Raw genomic sequence first — 18540 nt, 5'->3', positions numbered from 1 at the left:
TCACCGAAGTCAAGCATCACTGACTGCGGTCAGTGTGCGGGTGGGTGACCCACTTGGATGAGTCTGCGTAGGGACCGAGGGTGTGCGGTATTGGTCCTCGTTAAACTGTGCTACCGTAAAGTGCTCGACTTCGCTCGCAGGTCGTCGGGCTACCGAAGCGGGGGTGCCATCCCCTCCGCAGAGGATCAAAATTGTGATGGCATGTCTTCGGATCATCCTCCGGGATGTTTCCCAGACCGTCGCCAATAGCCCATTGTGCAGCTCTAGTGCGACGTAAATTAACAACAACTTAATATTTTTCCGATTTAACTGTCAAAAATATTTTCTAAAATTTTCACTGCACTTTCTTTTGGAGCTATGTTCAATGCGGTTCTCAGTACCATGTAGTTTCCTAACTTAAAAGTTTTTCATCTATTTGATAATCAAACTAATGTACTTCCTTCTCCTATGACTCTCCACACGCTACGGGAGAAAACATGTGAAGTGTTGTTATAGGTAGAGAGTTCTGCTGTACGCCACCTGTAGACCATTTCGATCGCCAATAGGGTTGGTAAGAGTCCGGCATTCGAGACAGCGCATTCTTATAGAATCGCAATAATTTAATTTACAAAAAATTAGAAGCTTACTACAACTCAACGAATATTTCACATTGTATTATCGTTTAAAGAAAGTAATAAGCTTACTGGGATTTGAAGTTTGATTGGCTCTTCAAAAACTTCCTCCGAAGTAAGTAGAAATTCATGCTTTTGAATACAACATACTTTTTGTATGATTTAAAACAAAACGACTATTCAAAATATACTTACTTATAAGATACCTTCATTTTGTATCAGCAACGAAAAAAAAAAAGTTACATTTTTAGCATTAAAACTGTGTGTAATTTTAACTAAGTGGATAATACGACAACCAATCATCGATCTCATATTTATTTGATCTGAGCTGGCTTTAGATTGCTGATCTTTCTCTAACCGCACCGGAAAAACTGAAGTAGCAGAATACATCCATAAGAATATTTACTTTATTTTATATTTCTCAGGTAAAGTAAAGTTTTAAGCATTACTATTATAATTGTATCTTATTAAACATACCGTAAATACAAGCATTTTTTCTATTTCTCGTGTTAAGTCAATAATGCGATCTTTACGAGGGTAAAGCAAATGGCTCTTTTTGTGCATTTTATATCAAGCCTTATATTTAATATATTATGCTTCTTCATTTAACAAGTACTAGTAAATTATGAATTAGTTACATATATCTAAAAAGGGGATCGAAATAAATCATCGTGGTGTTAATCTTGAAAACTAACAAAAAATAACAATTGTTATGGGTAGGACCTAAGAAGGCTCTAATAATGTAGTAAAATAAATAGTTGCAAGATCTCGTAAGGTCCTTTTTTATCGTTTATTTAGTAATTTTTTGCGATCAATATTTTGTAAACCCTGTTTTCAGCCTCTCAAAATGTGCTTAAATAGTATAATATTGTTGCTGCAATGATATAGAAAATTATAGCTTGAATTTTGCATTGAAATTATGCTTGTATATTAAATTAGAGATGATGTAGATTCGTGAAATGTTTTCAGTGCTTCTTTTTAACTGTATTCTGTAAATAAATTTTTAATGAAAATGTTACCTGATTTATTGAACTTAGTTATTCCCTTCATTGTTATTGATTGTGTGTTATAATTTCCAATATTGCCCTTAATAGTAAGTTATTTCTTTTGGACAAACAGAATGTGGATTTTCTAGCTAACCTTACTTTATTTTATTTATTATTATGTGACCTTGAATAAAAGCTTTAATAATTTTCAATATAGTTCTTGCGATAAATAAAAACTTGGAGCAAGATTTCTGTATCAATACGCAGGTCATAATAGTTAAGTTATGGTTATTTCAGGGTAGTGGCCCTTGTGAAACTAAAAAAATAGATGGTAGGTCGTATTTTGCGGCTTTCAGGAGAAATTTTGTCATCAGATTCACAGATAAGTCTCGATTAAGGGTGAGGGTAGTGATTTTGCTAGAATTTTAAAATTATTGGTCCCTAAGTCCCAGGCAGAGAAAGTTTTCGATGTGCAAGGTAGTTTTTACTGTCAGGTTAAAATTTCAAATCTTTGGTACTTTGTATTTTTATTTTATTTATAGGAAGCGAGTTAAAATAAAAAAAAATGTATCTTAAAACATTAAAATGTAAACAACAAAGTAATTAAAGATATTTGACAAACATGATTCAAGATTATTGATGAAATGTTATGTATTTTTACAGCTAGGTAACAAAACATGTGCATAATTAATCCTTTGATATTGCATGCCTTGATAAAATGACTAATTAAACGCCATTTTGTATGCAATTGTGGTATGCATTGATGGAAATTTTCATTTAAATCAAAGTTTTAAAATAGGATAAAGTAGCAGAGGTTCTTCAGTTTGTTAGCTCCTTTGTTACAAATATCTTGTTTTGATTGAATACAGTGGCGTAAACAACACCCCACAGTGCTGGGCAGAGCATGTGATTTAAAGGCGCATGCTAAGAAACAATATCACCATATGGATTATAATATTTTTTTTCATTTTGTAAATAATAGTAACCCTTTACTTTGTTAACTTTAAATAAAATATTGTAAAATAATTAGTTATTTTCTTGTATTATTACTATAAAATTCATTTCAATATGAAGTAAGTGATACAATGTTTTCAATTTAGTACCTTTTCGAAATTCCTTCTTTCCATTGCAATATTAATTCATTATTAATCGAAATTAAATTAATTTAGATTTAAAATAAATTAAATTTAAATATTTTTTGTTTCATGTTATAATTTTAAAATTTTGTTAAGTTAAGATACGGTGCATTTATAAACCTTGCAGGGAGGCACACCTAAGTCAATATATGCCACAGGGTGAATATTTCAAGATTATATACCACCTATATCAAAAGATATAGCTGCTGTAATATGTGAAACATTTTAGTATACTGTCGCAAATCAATACACTGTTATGTCTCACAACTTTTAATAATTTCTATTTGATTGTATATTAAAATAATTGCATACATTTTATTCATAATAGGAAAAAAGTAATTGTTAATTGTCTTTCAGGCCATAACATAAGGTAAAAAGTAAATTAACAAAGTTTTTACCACTCAAAACACAGTTTTTTTCTCCGTCATTTTGAAAACCCAACCCTAAACAACCCCAACCTTTTTTTTTTTTTACTAAAAATCAGTTTTTATTTGAAATAATATAAATAATTTAAAATATTCTAAATTTCCAATAATTATAAAATTCTTCGTGAATTATAAGATTTGTACTTTCAAATACTGCTTCAACAATATTTGGAAAAAAACGATTGATGTTAATATTTGAAATAAAAGTTTTTAATTATAACTAATTTAGCACTTACTGAAGAAAAAAATCAACAATGTAGTTTGATACTCAGAATTATTTCATTTTCTTTTGCTATTAATATACATCATTTTTTTAGTTTTACAGTTTGATTTCATTCTGCCTGCATAAATCTGATGTTCAATTACTTTAAAATCTGATCACCAAAGTTGTGTGGGTTGTTAATAATCAAGTGTGTAAAATGTGATTCTTCAAATTAATAATTTGAAGTTCATCAAATGAAATAAAATCTTGTTTGAACATCAATGAGTTTGGAAAATTTGGAACTACCAAAAAAATGATAGTCAAAACTTCTGAGATTCAATATGTAATAACCACTACTCGAGTGGGTCAAAAAACGATTATACAAATGCATAAATTAGGAATTAGCAGTATGTTATGCTACATTATTAGTTTAATTTACTACCAAAACTGTTATTGACAGTAAAAAAAATTGATAAAATGTAGTATTTATTAGAAAGTCAGTGAAAGTTGACAGTTACTCAATACCTTCAAAGTTTACTTCGCTCATGTTAAGTTTTATCAGTATGTTTAATACATTTACAGCCAATTACAGGTATTGATGCTGGCTGTATCTATCATTAAAAGTGGTAATTGATAAAGTCAAGTTTTCTTATTTACCAACCGTTTTAGTTTTTACGTATCACAATAAGTTTATATGAAATCTAATAAAAATATCCTATTTTCTGAAAAGATAATATAAATCTTACTACCACTTGATCTGTTTTATTGACACAAACTGTCGAGAATTTCGTCTCATATTAGTGTAGGATCATCAGCAAAAGTTAAATTTCACAAATTAAAAAAATAATTAAATTTTAAATAAAATTTATTTTAAAATACTTAAAGTTTCATGAATTACTTTTTGCTTCTTGCATAATATATTCTCAAATGGATGTTTAACGTAAAAATCATAAATTTGTATTTAAATTTTTTTTCTTCAGCTTTTTTTTTAAAACTGTGTGTTCTCATGTCTGTTTAAATCAACAATTATTATTTAAAAGATAAAGAATACTACTTGTGGTCAACTTTTCCCAGTTTCTTGAAAACCAGTGCATGTGATATGTTTACTTTTATTGTTTGATAATTCTTCTTTATTTGATTGGTAATCAAATTAAAAAATAGGAAAAAAAGAAGAAAAAAAACCGTGAGAGTCTTGTTTGTTTTTACTTTGGTAGCAAAGACTAACATAAAACTGTACTTTTTTTTTAGGAACCTAACATACTGTAATGGGCGAAGACAAAGGTAAATCTTTAGCATTTTATTTTATTGTAATTCTAATTTCATTTTGCTATTAACATAGCATATTAAATATGTTCCCTCATTTCAGATAAGGATTGGGACCGTGATAGGAGGCGTGGGGGTGATAGACGAAGATCTCGATCTGGCTCTCCCCGTGGTAGAGCTGCACGAAGAAGGTCAAGATCTCGTTCTAAAGAACGTAGGCGTTCAGTTTCCAGAGAAAGAAGAGGACCACTACCAGGAAGGTACTGTAGTTATTTTAGATTTAAATAAAAATTTTATTTATGTTTTGTGAAAAGTTATTTAATTCCCCAATTTTTATTTATATTTCAGCTCCAAAACTCTGTTTTTAAAAACTGGTTTCAATGATTTGACTCAATGAAATCTTTTGTTATTCCTATTAAAATTTTCAATGTTTACACTTAGCAAAGATAATTATTTAAAAGATTAAGCAGGGTTGCCACAGGCGACAAAAATGCGACTATTTGCTACTATTTTCAGCCTTAGGTGACTATGGCGACTTTTTTGGCCTGAAGAGGGTAAAAAAGCAACTATTTTCAGGAATAGGCGACAATTAGGAGACTTTTTTACTCTTAGCGAAGTTTTTTCGCATAAATGAACGTTACTTTTCAGAACGTTAATAAAAGAAAGCTAACTTTTCTACAATTATTATGTCCAAAAATTTAAATTTCCATTAGATTTAATAAAGTATACTTGTTATTTTTTCTCTCCGAGGGGCAGTTTTTTTTTTCATTGTTTTTTTCCTTCTATTAACCTTCATATTTTATTGTAATTCGACTCTTATTTAGGTACCTATTTTCTAAGATGTATACCTTTTTATATTTGTACAAAACTTTTTTGTACAAATATAAAAAGGTATACATTTAGAATTGGAGCATAGATAGGACTGGGCGATAAATCGATGTATCGCGAAATATCGATTTAACGCATATATCGGTAGGCCGATGTAGTGATTTTCGTTTTAATCGATGCATAAGAAATTTGATTTAAACAGCCGGAATAAGGCTACAATTGCAGTTTAACTATTTAATATGCAAGAATCCTTGACTAGGCTAGCGTTGTTACCGCAACGACAAAGACGATTTTAATTTCATCTTGCTGCAGAGATGTAGATAACGTTTTGCTATAAAGATGATGTTAGTTTCGTGATGTTGAATTGAATTGCTGTGTTAGACATTATTAATGCAAAATATAAAATAAGCATCTGAGAGCACACAAAAAGAAATATTTTTCTTTTATTCAGTGATCTATTTGAGCTGATTGTGTTTAAACATTATATTTCACATGTGAAACACTATATTCTACTTTTGGTACTTAGTATTGTACTATTGTTATTGGTGAAACTTTGAATAAGGAATAAAAATTTATAATGTGTAAAATCCTTTATATTTTAATTTATTTTTTCTCAAATTTTTTAGTGAATTTTTTAGATTTATAAGAATTTGTGTTGGCTTATATGATTTTGTATTATGACTAGTTATAAGGTAAAAAATTTTTTTCCTTCAACTTTTAAGTACATCTTTAAGTTTTTTTTTTACCCTGTGTATTATGCTTGTCTTAAAGACTTCTTGAGGCAATAAACTTGAATAATAAAATAAATATCCAAACCGTATCTTGTCCACTTATTGAATTAAAGCTGATACTAAAGCATGTTTTTCATGCCTGCCAATTCTTGGTAGCCAAATTTATGTATTCTTGTTAGAATAAATATGGTATAGAATGATTTTGACAATCAATAATCTATGCATTTCAATATTTTAAACATATATATGTTATGCTTATTGGCTTTCTTAAAATGCTTACAAGTGTGGGGTAATTTTATTGAACCCAGCTTATAATCTCGGATGGAATATGCATTTCCCTACCACGGAAAAAAAAAACATTTGAAAAGCGTAAAAGTTGGCCAGTGTAGCTTTTATGTGCTTGCTTTCTTAATCAGGGATCTGTTTAGAAGAAATTTGGATCTGTTAACAGATCCTTCACAAAATATCTTTTCATGAAAACAGACCCTTCACAAAATATTGTAACTTAAAAACGGACCCTTCACAAAATTATTTTTCTTTTAATCAAACCATTCACAAATTTGTTTATCTTCATTATTGTTCTGTTAATTGAATAAACCCTTCCCAGGGCAGAAAACAAGAAAGATGGATGTAAACGAATTAAGTTTTGTCTTAGGCAGACGATTCTTCCATTATTCGGCCGAAATGAATATTCTGCGTTCAGCAGTATAGACTAAATACCAAATATTTGTATGTTGCATTTCTAATTTAGAAGCAGCAATTGCTGCTTATTTTTAAATTTTTTTTTTAATTATAATTTTACAGTGCCGAGCATAATCTTGTATCTATTTACAATTCAATTTAAAAACTCCTTGAAAAAGTTTTTTGCTATAATCGGACCCTATTTGCACAAATTCATAAAAGCATGACCCTGGTTGAAAGAATGTGAGTAATTTTTTCACAAAATGTCTGGACAGATCTCTGTTAATTGTCAATAATGAAAGAAAGTGACGAAATTAAAAGTTTTAGTGTTAAAAGCTTTTGGAAAGTAGTAATGGCCTGATGCATTACATTTACGTTTCAAACTTATTTTAAATTTTTAATAATTTATTAATTAAATGTCCTTAACACTTCAGTACTTTCTTATAATGAAGACAAGTCCTGTAACCCTAATTTATCTCACTGATTGTCTAATCTGTTTTGTTTGTTTCCTAATTTTTGTGCCAAATTTGGATTGATTTCAGACTATTTAAACTCTTTATCCTAATTATCTACCATTCGAATTTTGTGGAATATTTGAATTTGATATCCTTTTTTTCCATTAAATTGTATATTCAATCAATCATTGATTAATGTGCATATTTCCTATTTAATTAATTTAAGATTTGTTTAATTTTAGCCGCAATGAACGCGTTCCTCGAAGAAGAAAGAAGTCTTTATATTGGGATGTTCCTGCACCTGGTTTTGAACACATATCTACTCAACAATATAAAGATATGCAGAGTATGTTTCTTTCTTGTATTTTTTTTATATATATATATGAATAATTCTCAGCATAATTTTTTTTTTAATATCGTGGTTAAATAAGTTTTTCTCTCTCATCAGTTTTACAAACTTTGTATTAATGGTTTATTTGATCAGTAATCTGATGTATCCTAAAACAATCAGATTTCTTTGTTTAGAGTACAATCAGTGTGTGTTTTGTAAATGTTTGCATTCTAAAAATGCCATTTCACTTTCAATTCATAACTGTTCTAAAACTTTAAAAAAAAAAAAAATCTAGACTTGTGTTTATACAATTGTGGGAACTTTTCATAGTCATATTGCTCGTAAACTACTTGATTATATGTGATAAAAGACTGATGTCTAGATTTTGTCAGACTGTAAAGAAAATGAGTTATTGTAATTAAAGACCTTATTGGGACACAATAAGTGGCTTAAAAGAGGGTTTTAAATTCAGAAGACAAATTATAAAATAAGAGATAATGTTTTATATTTAACGCTAAATAGCTAAACATAGATCAGTGTTATTCTAATTACTCGTTCAAGTCGTAGGTTACGAATAAAAGAGTGATTATTTTTAAATTTCTCTAATTTTTTTGTTAAATAAGTAATGAAACTTAATAATAAGTAATAATCTTTGAATAATTAAATCTATTAATATTTGAATTTGGTAAGTAATAATCTTTGAAGATGTTAAAAGGTGAAGTAAAATCTGTGCTTCACAATTGTGACCTAAGTAGTGAGCCCATTAAGCAAATCTGCCGAAAATTCAACCCTGATGTAAGACTTTTATTTGGAAAATGTATAGATTGCTAGATATTATATTTTACTCATTACTCTATTGATTTTACGTACGCATCTCTCAATACGTGAATTCAGTGCTCTGTTTTCATGTCGCAATGGTGTAAGATGATATATCAAGCAATGAATAAATACCATAGTCTTATACATGGTTTTCAACATTTCTTGATACAAATTTTTTTTTCTCCATAAATTTTAGTTTTTTTTTGAAGTTAATGCTTTCCAAAAAATGTTTTATACTGATGATTCATATTCTCAAGTTTCTTTTTACTCCCTGTGTAAAAAATGTAATGAAAAAATTCACAATTTAAAAGTTGATAAGTTCTGTATTACGTACTTCCATTGAACATTAATGATGTCCAACTGTAAGTATACTTTGAAAAATTGTTTCTTTTTCGCAAATCTACGTTTAAATTTTTTTTTAAATATAAAAAGTAAATAAAACTTTAATATTGCTCTTGCCATAGCCTTGTATATATATATATTTTTCTTTATACTTACTCATTTGATCAACACTGTGTTAGATTACATTTCAAAATTTTTTGCTTTATGTCAAATACAATTTCAAAATTTTTTGCATAATGTAGATAATTTTTATTTTCAAATATTTTCATTTCAAATTTTAAATAGTTTTTGATTTTGGTTCTTCAAACTCTTTTCTTAAAAGAAATTATCTTAAAAAGTTATTGCATATGAATTATTGTTTAGTTTTTAAAGTCAAGTACAAAACATGTGCCATACTTTCACATTTATTTTTTACTCCTCTACATGTGTATTCCATTCATTGAGCATAGGAAATACTCCTACATAAATTAATCAGGCATATTTTCACTCTTAGTATTTTTAATAAAAATTAACAAAAAAATCATACCTCTAGAATTAACACAATTTCATTTTCGCTGCCCGAAACGCCATCCAAATCGATGCATCTCTTTTACATCAAAGTCCATTATAGAAATATACTTGTCAGCAATATAGATATATGAAACAGGAGTTTCAATTCTAAACCAAAGAAAAAAAGTGGTTAGTGAAATTGACTGAAAGACAATTAGAAATATTAACTTGAATGTCGAAGCAAAGACTTTAATTCAAGAATTGAATATTGTTTTTAATTTCTTATTAGTTTATTCTGTATCATTATATGAAGTGAAAAAAGTATATGCTATTGAAATTTTAAGGTAAATAAAGTGTTTTGTTTAAATTTTTTTTTTTTAATTCAAAATATCTTGTGCCAAATATGAACAAAAAAAAATAGTCTATCAGTAATCATCTGTTTGTCATCTTCAATTTCATGCAAAAAGGTAACTTTGTTTTCTTCCTGAAATTGGTCTCTGCAATTTATGTTGTAATTGTTTTTACTATCCTGAATTGTTATTATTTTTACTGTAATTGTAATTGCTTTTTTTCTGTAATTATAATTGTTTTTTTTTTATTGTAATTGTTTTTACTTCCAAAAAAAGTCAAGGAAAATTTTCACCACTTGAAAATAATCCAAGCAATATCTCTGCCTGTTATAATATCACTTTTTGACATGATGTATACTACATTTTATGTTATTCTTAAAAGAACACTTAGGTAAGTCTTCGTTTTCCCCCTCTCTCCAAGGCATATTGTATAAATATGCATATTCATTTGATTTACAAATTACATTCTTGGGTAATTGCTTTTCCTTGCAATTGTATTTACAATTTTAATTTATTATAGATCTCGATTATATAATTTTCATATGTGTAATCAAGATCTATTACCAATTTATGTTAACCATCATTTATGTATTATTTTTTTTCGATTGTCTAAATGTTCAATCTGGCAAGAGCTTTCTCATTTATTTTTATAAAACACACACAAGTAGTATCCTATCCATTTAAGCAGAACTCAAATTATTACCATTCTACTATAACTGAATCACTTTTAAAAAATGTTAACTAAAAATGTATTAAGTTTTTTCCATTTGAAACTTAAATTTGAATTAATAATTAAAAAGAAAAACAAAACAGCCATATGTAGAAAATTTTTTTGGGTGGATCTTTTAATTAATGTTCAAATGAATTTTTTTTATGTGCATGTTTGCAATTCTTGATTACTTAAAAGATATCTCTGTTAAATAATAATCAGTATTATTGTCTTATATATGCTTGTTGAGGTTTAAAAATTTGCTACCACTAAAAAATTTATTGATTACATTAAATGGATTTAATCATTAGTTAATGTCTGATGTGTCTTCAATGAAAAATTATTATCTTATGTGCCAATTGAATTTTTTTATTGAACTCGCTTTTAATTTTTTTGTTGTACAATTAACATCTAGAATTTCAATTGGTTTTTTTTTGTAGATTAAAAAATTTATTTCTTTTTCTTAATTTTAGGTTCTGGTCAAATTCCTCCTAGCATTTACACAACTCAGGGTCCGGTTGTTGGTACTGTACCTGTTGTTGGTAGTACTGTTACTCGGCAAGCAAGAAGGCTTTATGTTGGGAACATTCCATTTGGATGCTCTGAAGTAACTTTAGTTTTCACACATTAGTTTTAAAGAAAATGATTAATAGTTTTTGTTTAAATAACATGAATTCTAAAATTTCCCTTTTCTTAAAGGATGAAATGATGGACTTCTTTAATGCTCAGATGCATGTGTGTGGATTTTCACAAGCTCAGGGCAATCCTATTTTAGCTTGTCAGATAAATTTGGACAAAAATTTTGCCTTTCTGGAAGTAAGTTATTTTTAGAAAATGCTATAACGAAACTTAGATTTTATTATAGATTTTTTATCATAGATTTTATTTTTGATTCAAAACATTAATTTATCTCTTATCATATTTTATTTTAGGATAATTAAAATTAAAGATTCACAGTTGCCTCAGGATCACAGTTAATTCAGTTGCATTTATTTTCACGAAACCACCGTTAGATAAGAAAATTTAATAAGCATTTCCAGCTTTTGATTTAAAACATAGATTTCACAGGAAAACATTTTTAACCCAGTATCTTCTCTGCAACAGCAAAACATAATTTCATATTTGAAACTTCAACAATTTATTTGATAGAAAAATAATTATAAATTTTAAACACTATTTATTTAGATTTAAAAAACACACACTAATTGAATTTTTATTTTTGTGCCACTTATGTCCTAATAACAATGGAATTCTCTTTAGGACATCAAAATTCATGCTCTCTCATTGATACATCTAATAATTCAGTTTTTATTGATAAGTAAACAAATGTTGGGAATGCTGAAGTTTTTTTTACCATCCAGAGTTGCCACATCTCGTACTATGTATTTGTGTTATGCAGTGTAGCATATTGAATCTTTTTATCATTTTAGTTTAGGTCTATAGATGAAACAACTCAAGCTATGGCTTTTGATGGTATCAACTTCAAGGGGCAAAGTCTTAAAATCCGTCGACCACATGATTATCAGCCTGTTCCTGGAATGTCAGAAATTCCAAATTCAGCTGTTCCAGGTATTCATATATAAGAATCAGTTATCCATATATCGAACTTATTCATATTATCCATAAACCAGAACTTATTAATGTATTTTATATAGTAGATGCTTAATTTATCCAAAAAGTAATGTCACCCAATTCTTATGCTTTTCACTATCTTCTTTTTTTTAATAATTTAAAACTTGCTCATTTAAAAGAAGAATGATTGCTCAGTTTTCTTATACTTTTAAAATATCGAGGCAAGACTCACTATTATTTTTTCTTAACCTTTTGCTCAAAACTGGTACTGGCTAGAAATAACACTGTATCAAAGTAAAATTTTGCTATACATGATTATCCAAAAAGTTGATCATCTATAAGAAATATTTTTTAACATAATTTTTGCATTAAATAAACTCATATTCTTCTGGTAATTCTCATTAAAGCATCAATCTAATATGAAGTCAACAATAACCAATTAGGAAGCTTTATCTCCCTGGCCCACAATGGGTTGTAGCTGTAATACTTTTTAGACCATATAAACTCAAGTCTCTTTCTCTATCTTTAGGTGTTATTTCTACAGTTGTTCAGGACTCACCAAACAAAGTTTTCATTGGTGGATTACCAAACTTCTTAAATGAAGATCAGGTCAGTTCATCGAAATTTTTTACAATTATTATTAAGTAACTTTCATATTTTAAATTGTGTTTCTTAATGATTATTGTATTAATATATTCAAATATAATTGCTATTTTAATTGTTTTTAATTTTGTTATAATTTTTTAAGAGTTTAATATTTTATTTTTGATGCATTAATTAATGGTGTTATTGTGATACTTCAGGGGTCGAAATGACTCGCACGGCTGCAAATATTATTTGCTGGAACCAAATGCTGTGACAACCTGTAATCATTTAACCATTTAAGCTCAGCTTAATTATTTATTTAGCTTGACTAACTTAAGTTGCTACATTGTTTTGTTATGAACAAAAAAAGGGGGGCGTATAGAACGACATAGCTAATAGGCCTGTGTACCCTGCTTTTTATCTTTTTACACTAAACAGTTTTACTATTTTTCACATAGTTATTTAATATAAGCTCAAAAAATGTTTTAAAAAATATAATATTTGTTTGAATGTAGGTAAATGTGGAAGAGGATTATTTTTAATTAATTTTGATTGTTAAATTTTGAAAAGAAATAATCTTGCAATGAATTAAACCATGTTTATTATGTTTGAGTTATAATATTGTTAATCAGAACAAAGAAAATATCTTCCAAATTTTTTAGTGTTTGTTTGTAAAAATGTTATGAAATAGTAAAAAGCTGTCTTTCTTTATTTTTTATATTATTCCATTTCATTTCTCCAAGAGTAGAAATTAATTATAGATGGGGATAATCAATAACTAAAGGAAAATTATCAACCATTTGAAGGAATTTTTAATATATATTGAATTTATATGAATACAGTTTTCGTATTTTTTTTCTAAAAAATATGTTAAATACTTCTGTTTTTTAGAACTATCTTTTTTTTTAAAATTTAGCATTTGAAGTAGGTTTCATTATTAATCTACATTTTTTTATTGCCATATGCATTAAAAAATTTCCAGCATAAACTATATCTGCTGTAAGCTTTAAGACTCATTTCGAGCCCTGAATATTACATTGATGAGCCGCTATTGAAAACAAAATTAAATTTCCCTTTAAACTCATATTTTTAATGCATCAAAATCTATTATTGTTACTGATTATGTTGTAAAAAAATAAAAAAAAGAATTGAAAAAATGTATTGTGCATGGTTTGTATCACGGTAACTAATTTTCTTAGAGGTTAATTAAACCAAAACAATTGTATTTTATTTCTTGATTAAATTTGAGATCAAACTTACTGATTTTTACTCTTCTTCCCCATCTAATTCGTAGCGTAGGTTACGAGCTTGGTAACCCCGTACCTAGTTGCTAAACCAAAACATGAAACTTCACAACTCTGTGACATTTTGTGGGCAAAAACAGGCAAGTTTTATATAATTTACACTATCAAAATTCTGCCTTGCAGGCTTTTTAGGACAGCATCAATCATCTAGCACTTTATGTGCGTCAAGATATAGAATAGTTACTTGTGCTGTTAGTAACTTGAGATCTGTACTACAGCACATGCTTCAAATCTTGTTTTGTAAAGAAAAAATGTCAAGTTATTAGTGGTTCTTAGTTATTTTACTTTTAAATGATTGTTATTTTTTATATAGTGTTATCTCATTTGTGTTTATTGAAAGTTTTAATATGTTTTGCACTATCTTACTGTACAAAAGCTTCTATAAAATAATAGTAGGTTTTTTATTCTTATTTCTTGAATATATTAAACCAAATTAAATCCGATGTTCGACAGTTAGAAAGATTTCATGATTTTTAAAAATAAAATAAACTAAAATTATTTAAATCGATTTTGTTTTATAATTAAACAAACTTAAAAAAAATTTTTTGACCTCTTTATTATAACTGTATATAAAGCTAATCCTGACAATAAAATTTTTGCAGTATTGACCATTGATTCGACAATTTTAGCTGCTAAATTTGATTGTACTAGTCACAATAGTTTTCAAGTATTGGCACTTCACACACCTAATTTTGTATCGTTATAACTACTCTGTATTTTAATAAAAATTAGGCCTTATTAAAGTTAGATATTGTTGCAATTAATTTTTTGTACATATGTTTATAAGTCTCTTTGTATCTGAAGATTGCATTACACATTTTAAATATATTGATTTCATTTTAAAAGAAATGTCATTGAATTGTTTTTTTTCTCATATTTTATCAGACATGCTTAAATTTAGTTTTGTTTCATATTTACCTACTTTAATGTTTGAAAAATATAAAATTTTTTTAATGTCTATTTGAATTCGATAGTGGACATTTTTGATGAATTAAATTTTTAAAAAATCAATCTTGTTTCTAATTTTATGTATGTTATGTGTTTTTCGTAATTTAATTTTCCATTCAAAATCAATTGAATTGCTCGATTTTTAAAACAAAAAATATTTGAATAATCTAAATTATTTTTTTAAAGAAACAAGTCTTGTCTCTTTCTAATCTATGTTTTGTGGTTTTTGTCCTTTTAGGTAAAGGATTTCCTCTTATCATTTGGCCAATTAAAAGCCTTTAATTTGGTTAAAGATACTGCAACAGGCTTATCTAAAGGATATGCATTTTGTGAATATGTCGACACAATCAGTACTGATCAGGTAATTTGTTATCCTCATTTACAACATTTTATATATGATAACATTTAATGTAAAATTTTTTTTATACTAACAGTATTGCCTTCGGTTCATAATTTAAATTTTAAAAGGTATTTGTTAGTTAAATCTTCTCTATTTTGCTAAAAAATTATAGCACTTCTAAAACCTCTTATAAATGATTAAAAATAATGATAAATATTTTTTTGTATTCTGAAGCTGAAAAGGAAAGTGGTTGTTTTTTCACCAGTTGTAGTTATTGAAACCAGTTTCAAACCAAATGTAAATGAATGATTTCTTTGTTATCAGAGATCTCTTTAGATTTACGACTATAACAAATCGTTAACAAAATATTTATTTGTAAAAACTTCCCTTTACAAATATTATTTATCATTATTTTTCTATATATTCTAAAAAGCTGGAGATTTGATGCTAATTTTAAATTCTTAAAATTATCACAAAAAATCTTAGCTGATGACTGGTTATGTTTAAAAAATAGCACAGGAATATTATCTATAAGAAATTATGCTAAGTTGCTGGAGAATTTTCAATTTTTTTGGACGTTTTCAGACTCCAAATGCTTAAGATTCTCTGTGATTTCTATGCATTTTCACCTGTTATACCGATTACGGAATATAACCAATCTTAAATTTTTCAGTTTCCTGTATTTAAGCAATTCTCCAAGGTTTATCAAATTCCGATTTATTTAACACAGTGCACATTTTTCAGTCATAAGTAGTCTCTTTGATGCGAAGATTCCAGCCAAAGTCTACATTGTTTTCTGATCATTCTTTGATCCATTTCCGCATTTTTTTAAAACTCCTTTATTAATAATCTGATTATATTTTTACACATGAATTTTAAATTTGACCTAATGCTTTTTTGTGTGTCAAATACAGGACGGTTCCTTTATAAATCCAAACCATTTTTTTTTTTTTGGAAAATATTAGTTTTTTTTTCCTTTAACCATTTCCACATCTTTCCAATTCTGATATTTTTTTTATACAATATTATTGCAACATAAGAATTTCAAACATGTTTGATTATGAATCCATATCTTTTTCTGATCATTTTTCAGCAGTTGTTTGTTTCTTAGGGCAGTTATTACAATTATTTCATATTGTATTAAAATTGTCAAAACACATTTTGTTGTAAAACTACTGAATGGGCTTGAAAACTATTGAAAATTTTCATTTTTATTACTGAAAACTCGGACTAGAGATTAGAGTCAGCATTTTAAGAATGTCACAAATTTTAAGTTTTGGTTTTGTTGATTATGGAATCATTTAGCATCTTTAAGGTTTAAGTGAGAGCATAAATACACTCAATTTCTTTGGATTTTTCTTAAAAACATAACCTTATTTGAATGCAATCAACCAAAATATTTTTTATTAGCGTCTTCTCATGACTCAAGTACATTATTTGAAATTACTTGTAGAAGTCTTCCAGCTGTTTTTCTAAGAAAATTTCATACAATTTCAATAGCTTTTTTCTCTATAAGAAAAAGAAATATATTTAAATGGTGATAAGTTGAATTCTATTTTTTTATAATAATGCTTTATTTACCGTAAAATACCATTTAAGCGCCCACTTTAAATTTTGACGTAAACCATGCATTTTTGTTTGGGTCAGTTAAATTATACCGATTGTAAATTACAGGGATGAAAGACTTCCTCGAAAAAGCGGATATCTGCTTTTTTCTCCCAATTTTTAAACTTTCCGACCATGTTCCAAAAACTAAAATTTTTGGGGAGTCCAATTAGAGAAACCCAAGCCGGTAATCCGACTACCTGAACGGTAGTCAGATTACCGGGACTTCCTCCGTAGAGTGGAAAGGAGTCTAAGCGTTTCGTTTCGACCGCCAATACTTAAATTTTTTTGTTTGGCTAAGTTTTAGAATTTTAAATATTAGGAACTGCTCCGGAGTCTGCTAAAATCGCGATTCTTAATCAGACTATTTTAATATCAATTGTCTATTTTTGTATTTAACTGATTTAAAACTTACATGTTGCGATTTTTTTTATGCGATTTAAAAAGCATACTAGCAATTCTCATTCACTCAATTTAAAAATTCAACATTGCAATTTGTGTTTAAGCGTTTTTAAAACCCAATAAAGCGATTTGTATTCTAGCAAGTTTAAAATCCAACGTCGCGATTCGCATTCACGCATTATTAAATCCAATATTGCGACTCGTTATCGCGCAGTTGCAATATCAGATATCGTTTTTTGTATTTGTACGCTATTTCAAAATTACTCATTCCGATTCATATTCACTTGATCTGAAAATTACGCATCATGATTCTTATTTACTCAATTTAAAAATTCAATATCGCAATTTGTATTTTCGTGTTTTTAAAATCCAACAGCGTGATTCATATTCACGCGATTTTAAAATCCAACCGCACGATTCATATTCACGCAATTTTAAAATCCAAAATCGCGATTCATATTCACACGATTTTAAAATCCAATATAGTGATTTGTATTTTCATGTTTTTAAAATCTAACAGCGCGATTTATATTCACTCGATTTTAAAATCCAATGTCGCGATTCTTGAAAGAAGTAGAAGTGAGTTTTCTTGATTTAGTTACTATAAAGATGTGATATATTTTTCATTAGTAAGTAATTTAACAGTCGTGCTTTCCTATAATTGTTTAATTTTCTTTAATATAGTATTGGTCAAAATTTTAAAATTATATTTAAGAAAAATTTAAAGTTAACTGTCTAAATGCTCCTGCCACTTGAATGTTAAATAAAGTTCTCCCAGCATAGTTAAAAGTTGCTTTTATATATCTCAGTATCATATAGAAGCCAGCGTTGTAAAAGTTCAGCTTTTTTTGTTTTTGTCCACTTTCATGCCTGAAATTAACAACTATAATCGATAAAATTGCATTTCTGATATGATGTTTGTCGAAAACTTTATGAATTGTAATAATTGGAAATATAAGTAGCAGGGTTGGCAGGTTTTTGACATGTGACAGTTTTTGACAGTTTAAACCATGGTTTAAACCGTCACGTCAAAAACCTCACTGTCAAAAATGTCGAAAATGTCAAAAACCTATTTTCATATGTGAAATTTAATTAATACATAAAATTTATATATTTTTTAAAGGATAGTGTTTCTAAATATGTTCTAGAAAAAATAAATTTAAAATTTTGAAAAAACACTTATATTTTGAATAGTAACCAAAATCTTGTACTTTTGAACCCAGAAGCAGAAAGTGCCTAAAACTGTGATGTACGTCGCAGAACAAAGGAAGTCCTGCAGAACAATTTGTATCTTGAATAAGTGACAGCGTTTTCCAGCGATAATAATTTATTAATAAGTCATCGTCATTAACAAAACTTTACACCTCAAAAGTGATTGAAAACGTAACAAATCAAGAATGTTGCCTTGATTTAAAAATAATGTTGA

At 27.7% G+C, this 18540-nt stretch overlaps 1 protein-coding gene across 2 annotated transcripts in view; it reads left to right on the top strand.

Annotated features, from left to right (window-relative positions):
- Positions 1–528: 528 nt before the first annotated feature.
- The window catches only part of U2af50 (U2 small nuclear riboprotein auxiliary factor 50), a 29662-nt gene continuing 11650 nt past the window's right edge, over positions 529–18540 (top strand). The window contains exons 1-9 of one of the 2 annotated variants that reach the window (XM_016064349.4): positions 529–726; positions 4609–4641; positions 4727–4883; positions 7561–7664; positions 10832–10965; positions 11058–11174; positions 11789–11927; positions 12460–12539; positions 15006–15128. In XM_016064349.4, coding sequence (XP_015919835.1) covers positions 4626–4641; positions 4727–4883; positions 7561–7664; positions 10832–10965; positions 11058–11174; positions 11789–11927; positions 12460–12539; positions 15006–15128 — 870 coding nt within the window. In that variant the 5' untranslated portion in view covers positions 529–726; positions 4609–4625. Of the gene's footprint in view, positions 1037–4608; positions 4642–4726; positions 4884–7560; positions 7665–10831; positions 10966–11057; positions 11175–11788; positions 11928–12459; positions 12540–15005; positions 15129–18540 lie in introns of both variants that reach the window. The other variant, XM_016064348.4, reaches the window with a different exon arrangement.

Source organism: Parasteatoda tepidariorum, chromosome 9 (assembly GCF_982258835.1).
Source record: "Parasteatoda tepidariorum strain Cologne lab strain chromosome 9, Ptep-v5.0, whole genome shotgun sequence".
In the NCBI taxonomy this organism is placed as follows: domain Eukaryota; kingdom Metazoa; phylum Arthropoda; class Arachnida; order Araneae; family Theridiidae; genus Parasteatoda; species Parasteatoda tepidariorum.
This window is presented reverse-complemented; position numbering and strand designations above follow the sequence as displayed.